Below are 8,693 nucleotides of genomic sequence, written 5' to 3'. Positions count from 1 at the left end.
TTCTCTCCATCTCTCCTCTCTCTCTCCATCTCTCCTCTCTCTCTCCATCTCTCCTCTCTCTCTCCATCTCTCCTCTTTCTCTCCGTCTCTCCTCTTTCTCTCTCCCTCTCTCCTCTTTCTCTTCTCTCTCCCTCTCTCCTCTTTCTCTCTCTCTCCATCTCTCCTCTTTCTCTCCTCTTTCTCTCCCTCTCTCCTCTTTCTCTCTCACTCCCTCTCTCCTCTTTCTCTCCCTCTCTCCTCTTTCTCTCCCTCTCTCCTCTTTCTCTCCCTCTCTCCTCTTTCTCTCCCTCTCTCCTCTTTCTCTCCCTCTCTCCTCTTTCTCTCCCTCTCTCCTCTTTCTCTCCCTCTCTCCTCTTTCTCTCTCTCTCCTCTCTCTCTCTCTCTCTCTCTCCCTCTCTCCTCTCTCTCTCTCTCCTCTTTCTCTCCCTCTCTCCTCTTTCTCTCCCTCTCTCCTCTTTCTCTCCCTCTCTCCTCTTTCTCTCCCTCTCTCCTCTTTCTCTCCCTCTCTCCTCTTTCTCTCTCTCTCTCTCTCTCTCTCTCTCTCCTCTTTCTCTCCCTCTCTCCTCTTCTCTCTCCCTCTCTCTCTCTCTCTCTCTCTCTCCCTCTCTCCTCTTTCTCTCTCCCTCTCTCTCTTTCTCTCCTCTCTCCTCTCTCTCTCTCCCTCTCTCTCCCTCTCTCCTCTCTTCTCTCCCTCTCTCCTCTCTCTCCTCTTTCTCTCCTCTCTCCTCTTTCTCTCCCTCTCTCTCTTTCTCTCCCTCTCTCCTCTTTCTCTCCCTCTCTCCTCTTTCTCTCCCTCTCTCCTCTTTCTCTCCTCTTTCTCTCCATCTCTCCTCTTTCTCTCCATCTCTCCTCTTTCTCTCCATCTCTCCTCTCTCACTCCATCTCTCCTCTTTCTCTCTCACTCCATCTCTCCTCTTTCTCTCTCACTCCATCTCTCCTCTCTCTCTCTCCCTCTCTCCTCTCTCTCTCTCCCTCCCTCCATCTTGATCTCTCTCTCCTCTCTTTTTCTCTCTCCCTCTTTCTCTCTCTCTCTCTCTCTCTCTCTCCCTCCCTCCATCTTGATCTCTCTCTCTCTCTCTAGGGTTCCTGGCTGGCATGTCCATGTTCTTCTACAAAAGCACAACAATCTCCATGTACCTGTTCTCCAAGCTAGTGGAGGTGAGGTCTGTGTCCCATTCCCCTGGACACATTCACAGAGAACCTGTGGTATTGTAGGAAATTATACTACCGTTTCAGATGTGTGTGTCAGATGAAAACCACATATCTTTAATGTACTTGTCCCTCTCCAGACCATTTACTTTAAAGGCATTGAGACGGGCCACCTCCCTTACTTCTCCCAGGCTGACACCATTATCTACGCCATATCTACTGCAATCTGCTTCCAGGCTGTAAGACACACACACACACACACACACACACACACACACACACACACACTGTTCAGTGCTGACCCTTTCTCTCTGTCTGTCTCTGTCTGTCTCTGTCTGTCTCTGTCTGTCTCTGTCTGTCTCTGTCTGTCTGTCTCTGTCTGTCTGTCTCTGTCTGTCTGTCTCTGTCTGTCTGTCTCTGTCTGTCTGTCTCTGTCTGTCTGTCTCGCTCTGTCTGTCTCGCTCTGTCTGTCTCGCTCTGTCTGTCTCGCTCTGTCTGTCTCGCTCTCTCTGTCTCGATCTGTCTCTGTCTCGATCTGTCTCTGTCTCGATCTGTCTCTGTCTCGATCTGTCTCTGTCTCGATCTGTCTCTGTCTCGATCTGTCTCTGTCTCGATCTGTCTCTGTCTCGCTCTCTGTGTCCTAGGCGGTGATGGAGGTGCAGAATCTGAGACCCTCCTACTGGAAGTTTCTCCTCAGGCTGACCAAGGGCAGGTGTGTCTACTTGTTAGTAGAAACAAAACATCAAGCGGGTTTAACTCCTTTAGGAGAGCAGACGTCGTTATGTTGTCGTCCAGAGTCACTTTTATTTATTTTCCAAGCTATAGCACACAGTTTCTTTCACATACATTTGATATATATTCAGATATATTTTATTTGAAAATACAAGAAGTTGAATATTTTAACCTGTTATGGACAGACGTTCCGCTAGTAGAGCGTGGCGCGAAATACAAATACCTTACAAATGCTATAACTTCAATTTCTCAAACATATGACTATTTTACAGCTATTTAAAGACAAGACTCTCGTTAATCTAACCACACTGTCCGATTTCAAAAAGGCTTTACAGCGAAAGCAAAACATTAGACTATGTCAGGAGAGCACCCTGCCAAAAATAATCACACAGCCATTTTCAAAGCAAGCATATATGTCACAAAAACCAAAACCACAGCTAAATGCAGCACTAACCTTTGATGATCTTCATCAGATGACAACCCTAGGACATTATGTTATACAATACATGCATGTTTTGTTCAATCAAGTTCATATTTATATCAAAAAACAGCTTTTTACATTAGCATGTGATGTTCAGAACTAGCATACCCCCCGCAAACTTCCGGTGAATTTACTAAATTACTCACGATAAACGTTTACAAAAAACATAACAATTATTTTAAGAATTATAGATACAGAACTCCTTTATGCAATCGCGGTGTCAGATTTTAAAATAGCTTTTCGGCGAAAGCACATTTTGCAATATTCTGAGTAGATAGCCCGGCCATCACAGACTAGCTATTTAGACACCCAGCAAGTTTAGCACTCACCAAAGTCAGATTTACTATAAGAAAAATGTGATTACCTTTGCTGTTCTTCGTCAGAATGCACTCCCAGGACTTCTACTTCAACAACAAATGATGTTTTGGTTCCAAATAATCCATAGTTATATCCAAATAGCTCCGTTTTGTTCGTGCGTTCATGTCAGTATCCGATGGGTGAAGCGCAGGCGCATTTCGTGACAATAAATTTCAAAATATTCCATTACTGTACTTCGAAGCATGTCAAACGCTGTTTAAAATCAATTTTTATGCTATTTTTCTCGTGAAATGGCGATAATATTCCAACCGGCGACGTTATATTCATTCATAGACTGAAAGAAAACATGGAGTCTTCTTGTGCACGCGCATCTCCAGTGTCATTGTTCCCTGCCTGACCACTCACAAAAACTCCTGCTTTTTTTCGCCCAGAGGCTGCAGAGACGTCATTCCACTTTCTGGCGCCTTCTGAGAGCCAATGGAAGCCTTAGAAAATGTCACGTTACAGCAGAGATGCTGTATTTTTGATAGAGATGCCCTAGAAGGAGAACAAATTGTCAGACAGGGCACTTCCTGTATGGAATCTTCTCAGGTTTTGGCCTGCCATATGAGTTCTGTTATACTCACAGACACCATTCAAACAGTTTTAGAAACTTTAGAGTGGTTTCTATCCAAATCTACTAATTATATGCATATTCTAGTTTCTGGGCAGGAGTAGTAACCAGATTAAATCGGGTACGTTTGTTTTATCCGGCCGTGAAAATACTGCCCCCTAGCCCTAACAGGTTAGTGTATTTTGAAATGCACTCCTATGCATTTAAATACCAGATACTGAAATACACTCATACTACCCAGGTCAGGTGGGGGTGTGGTTGGTTGGGGGTTGGGGGTGTGGTTGGTGACTAAAACCCCTCCCTCTCTCTCTCCCTCTACAGGTTTGCTTTTATGAACAGGAGAGTGCTGGATGTGTTTGGGACTCAGGCCTCCAGAGACTTCCATGGATTCATGCCCAACTGGACCCCCATTACGCCACCCGGTCCCTGACCCCCATTACGCCACCCTGACCCCCGTTATGCTACCCCGTCCCTGACCCCCATTACGCTACCCCGTCCCTGACCCCCATTACGCTACCCCGTCCCTGACCCCCTTTACGCCACCCCGTCCCTGACCCCCGTTACGCCACCCTGACCCCCGTTACGCCACCCTGACCCCCGTTACGCCACCCTGACCCCCGTTACGCCACCCTGACCCCCGTTACGCCACCCTGACCCCCGTTACGCCACCCTGACCCCCGTTACGCCACCCTGACCCCCGTTACGCCTCCCCGACCCCTGGACAGAACATCGCTCTGGGTTGACCCCACACTGTTAGAGGTCAGGGGGTCAGCCAGAGTGTGGGGGGAGGGGAGAGTCCTAAATGGCGCCCTGTTTCCTGTGGAGTGCACTACTTTTGACCAGGGGCCTGCGTAGGATAGTGCACTACATAGGGAACACATTGGCTCTCTCTTAGGACCTATGTCTGTGTGAGGACACTTCATAAGGCTGTCTTAAGGCTGTTCAACCTGTTAGAGGGCCGATGATATTGTATGTAATGTGGTGAAGGGAGAAGGTTTTGGGAAACTGCCCTCGTCGGTAGAAGTCTGGATATCTGAGTTGATTTAATATGAGCAATAGGGCTTAAACCTATCCAATATGCTATCAGATCTGCCCTGGTGAATAGAGGCTAGGGGAAGGGGGCTAGGGGAAGGGGGCTAGGGAAAGAGGCTAGAGGCTAGGGGCTCGGGGAAGGGGCTCGGGCTTCATTTGGGTCACTGAGTTAAGGTGGGGAGGGGGAGTTTACTGGACAGTTTTCTAGCTGTTGTCTTGGTGTTCTGTTGTGGAAACCAACCTTCTGGGGTAACACTGGCCGTGTCCCAAATTTGGCTTGCGTACTACCTACTTTAACGGCATACTGTGTATTAATCATAATATATATACTATTTAGCAGTGATGTGGTCGAGTCACTAAACGTCAAGTCCGAGTCGAGGCCCAAGTCCCTTTTTCTATATCAGGTTATTTACCCAGTCAGATATAGAGGAGTTATTCACCCAGTCAGATATAGAGGAGTTATTTACCCAGTCAGATATAGAGGAGTTATTCACCCAGTCAGATATAGAGGAGTTATTCACCCAGTCAGATATAGAGGAGTTATTCACCCAGTCAGATGTAGAGGAGTTATTTACCCAGTCAGATATAGAGGAGTTATTCACCCAGTCAGATATAGAGGAGTTATTCACCCAGTCAGATATAGAGGAGTTATTTACCCAGTCAGATATAGAGGAGTTATTTACCCAGTCAGATATAGAGGAGTTATTTACCCAGTCAGATATAGAGGAGTTATTCACCCAGTCAGATATAGAGGAGTTATTAACCCAGTCAGATATAGAGGAGTTATTCACCCAGTCAGATGTAGAGGAGTTATTTACCCAGTCAGATATAGAGGAGTTATTCACCCAGTCAGATGTAGAGGAGTTATTTACCCAGTCAGATATAGAGGAGTTATTCACCCAGTCAGATATAGAGGAGTTATTTACCCAGTCAGATATAGAGGAGTTATTTACCCAGTCAGATATAGAGGAGTTATTCACCCAGTCAGATATAGAGGAGTTATTCACCCAGTCAGATATAGAGGAGTTATTCACCCAGGCAGATATAAAGGAGTTATTCACCCAGTCAGATATAGAGGAGTTATTCACCCAGTCAGATGTAGAGGAGTTATTCACCCAGTCAGATATAGAGGAGTTATTTACCCAGTCAGATATAGAGGAGTTATTTACCCAGTCAGATATAAAGGAGTTATTCACCCAGTCAGATATAGAGGAGTTATTCACCCAGTCAGATATAGAGGAGTTATTCACCCAGTCAGATATAGAGGAGTTATTCACCCAGTCAGATATAGAGGAGTTATTCACCCAGTCAGATATAGAGGAGTTATTCACCCAGTCAGATATAGAGGAGTTATTTACCCAGTCAGATATAGAGGAGTTATTAACCCAGTCAGATATAGAGGAGTTATTAACCCAGTCAGATATAGAGGAGTTATTTACCCAGTCAGATATAGAGGAGTTATTAACCCAGTCAGATATAGAGGAGTTATTAACCCAGTCAGATATAGAGGAGTTATTCACCCAGTCAGATATAGATGAGTTATTTACCCTGTCAGATATAGAGGAGTTATTTACCCAGTCAGATATAGAGGAGTTATTCACCCAGTCAGATGTAGAGGAGTTATTCACCCAGTCAGATGTAGAGGAGTTATTCACCCAGTCAGATGTAGAGGAGTTATTTACCCAGTCAGATATAGAGGAGTTATTCACCCAGTCAGATATAGAGGAGTTATTCACCCAGTCAGATGTAGAGGAGTTATTCACCCAGTCAGATATAGAGGAGTTATTTACCCAGTCAGATATAGAGGAGTTATTCACCCAGTCAGATATAGAGGAGTTATTCACCCAGTCAGATATAGAGGAGTTATTTATTCACCCAGTCGGATATAGAGGAGTTATTTAACGTATTGTTTAGTAAAAAAAACAAGAACGAATGCAGTAAGCACCAAGTATCAGGATGCCCGGCTCATCCTACAGAGAAGCCCCCCCCCCACCCAGCTGATTATCAACTGTCGTCAGATAAACGTCTGGAAAGACGATTCTCTTCCTCAATAACGTGCAGCGAATTCTACTAGATGAAAAGCCGAAATGAGTATAACATCCTGGTATTTAAAGTATTGTACATTTTAGAAATTTCACCGACCTATATAAAACATTTTTTTATATTTCTTTTAAATGCCTTCTGTTTAAAACACACAAGTACGGGTATTGGGACATGGCCAATCAATGGGGGCTGCAGGTAGCCTAGTGGTTAGAGTGGAGGGGCGGCGGGTAGCCTAGTGGTTAGAGTGGAGGGGAGGCAGGTAACCTAGTGGTTAGAGTGGAGGGGCGGCAGGTAGCCTAGTGGTTAGAGTGTAGGGGCGGCAGGTAGCCTAGTGGTTAGAGTGGAGGGGCGGCAGGTAGCCTAGTGGTTAGAGTGGGGGGGCGGCAGGTAGCCTAGTGGTTAGAGTGGAGGGGCGGCAGGTAGCCTAGTGGTTAGAGTGGAGGGGCGGCAGGTAGCCTAGTGGTTAGAGTGGAGGGGAGGCAGGTAGCCTAGTGGTTAGAGTGGAGGGGAGGCAGGTAGCCTAGTGGTTAGAGTGGAGGGGCGGCAGGTAGCCTAGTGGTTAGAGTGGAGGTCCAGTAACCGAAAGGTTGCTAGATCGAATCCCCGAGCTGACAAGGTAAAAAATCTGTGGTTCTGCCCCTAAACAAGGCAGTTAACCCACTGTTCCCCGGTAGGCAGTCTTTGTAAATAAGAACTTGTTCTTAACTGACCCCAACCACACCCTTAACTGGTTAAATAAAGGTTTAACAATGTTTTATAAAAAAAGGGCAACACACACTTCAATTCAGCAGCACAGTAACTCCTAACCTCTCCACCAGGGGGCAGGCTTCATTCACTTCTCAATTCCACTTTCTATTTAGTCATTTATTGATGTCAGAATTCTACTTCAGTGGGAGTTCAGATTAATCCTGTGCTAAATTGAAAACTCCTTTTATAAAACATTGAACATATTCAATCGACGACTTTAATTGACTGAGTTAAAACTGTCAGGTCCCAATCCTGCTCTCTCCCTCCTCTCCCTCTCTCTCCCTCCCCTCCCTCTTCCCTCTCTCTCTCTCCCCCCTCCCTCTTCCCTCTCTCTCTCTCTCTCTCTCCCTCCTCTCCCTCTTCCCTCTCTCTCTCCTTCCCTCTCTCCTCCTTCCCTCTCTCTCTCCCCTCCCTCTTCCCTCTCTCTCTCTCTCTCTCTCCCTCCCCTCCCTCCTCTCCCTCTTCCCTCTCTCTCTCTCCCTCCTCTCCCTCTCTCTCTCCCTCCTCTCCCTCTCTCTCTCCCTCCCCTCCCTCCTCTCCCTCTTCCCTCTCTCTCTCTCCCCTCCCTCTTCCCTCTTCTCTCTCTCTCCCTCCTCTCCCTCTCTCTCTCCCTCCCCTCCCTCTCTCTCTCCCTCCTCTCCCTCTTCCCTCTCTCTCTCTCCCTCCCCTCCCTCCTCTCCCTCTTCCCTCTCTCTCCCTCCTCTCCCTCCCTCCTCTCCCTCCCTCTCTCTCTCCCTCTCTCTCTCCCTCCTCTCCCTCTTCCCTCTCTCTCTCTCCTTCCCTCTCTCCTCCTTCCCTCTCTCCCTCTTCCCTCTCTCTCTCCCTCCTCTCCCTCTTCCCTCTCTCTCTCCTTCCCTCTCTCTCTCTCCTTCCCTCTCTCTCTCTCTCCTTCCCTCTCTCTCTCTCTCCTTCCCTCTCTCTCTCTCTCCTTCCCTCTCTCTCTCTCTCCTTCCCTCTCTCCTCCTTCCCTCTCTCCCTCTTCCCTCTCTCTTTCTCCCCTCTTTTCTCGCTCTCTCTCCAGTTTGAGAGAAACTGATTGTGAAAAGCATCAAGTAACAGAAATCGCCATAGAAACATAGCAGAGCTGTTTTTAAATATAGCAATATACAGACTAATGTATGATACTGGAATATAATCTCAACATATATATAGAAAAATACCTGTATGACAATGTTTGTAATTTATGTATAAAATAATTCAGCAACATGTTTAGTATTTTGTTGATGTTTCCAGAAAGTGTGATGACTTTCTATTAAATATTTTGTAGAATCTTGTTGTAATGTTGTCTGTTATTTTGGTGGGGGGGGAGGTGTAAAATCCAACAGAGCATCTCCTCTGCGTTCGTGGAGCTCATGTCCAACAGGGGGAAAACATCTGGTGGCGGAGTGATATTACAAACAGAGGGTGTCTGGAATCAGTCATAGATCTACATGCCACATCCTGCCTTTTTGGGGGCCTTTTTGGGGCCACTTAAACCCCCCCAAAAAAACGGCTCCAGTTGTTAAGTGTTTTACGGATTCAGAAAATACCTGACTTTAGGACCATGTATTTACAGAGTTGGGACAACTTTTACAATGT

General features: G+C 46.5%; 1 protein-coding gene across 2 annotated transcripts in view; it reads left to right on the top strand.

Annotated features, from left to right (window-relative positions):
• tmem135 (transmembrane protein 135) overlaps nucleotides 1-4,835 on the top strand; it is a 40,553-nt gene extending 35,718 nt beyond the window's left edge. For both annotated transcript variants that reach the window (XM_045690271.1, XM_045690270.1), the window contains 4 exons: nucleotides 1,082-1,158; nucleotides 1,290-1,388; nucleotides 1,794-1,861; nucleotides 3,615-4,835. In XM_045690271.1, coding sequence (XP_045546227.1) covers nucleotides 1,082-1,158; nucleotides 1,290-1,388; nucleotides 1,794-1,861; nucleotides 3,615-3,723 — 353 coding nt within the window. In that variant the 3' untranslated portion in view covers nucleotides 3,724-4,835. The remainder of the gene's footprint in view (nucleotides 1-1,081; nucleotides 1,159-1,289; nucleotides 1,389-1,793; nucleotides 1,862-3,614) is intronic.
• The last annotated feature ends 3,858 nt before the right edge of the window (nucleotides 4,836-8,693 follow it).

Source organism: Salmo salar, chromosome ssa11 (assembly GCF_905237065.1).
Source record: "Salmo salar chromosome ssa11, Ssal_v3.1, whole genome shotgun sequence".
Classification (NCBI taxonomy): Eukaryota; Metazoa; Chordata; class Actinopteri; order Salmoniformes; family Salmonidae; genus Salmo; species Salmo salar.
The sequence above is the reverse complement of the archived record's forward strand: the minus strand, read 5'-3'. Positions and strand labels throughout refer to the sequence as shown.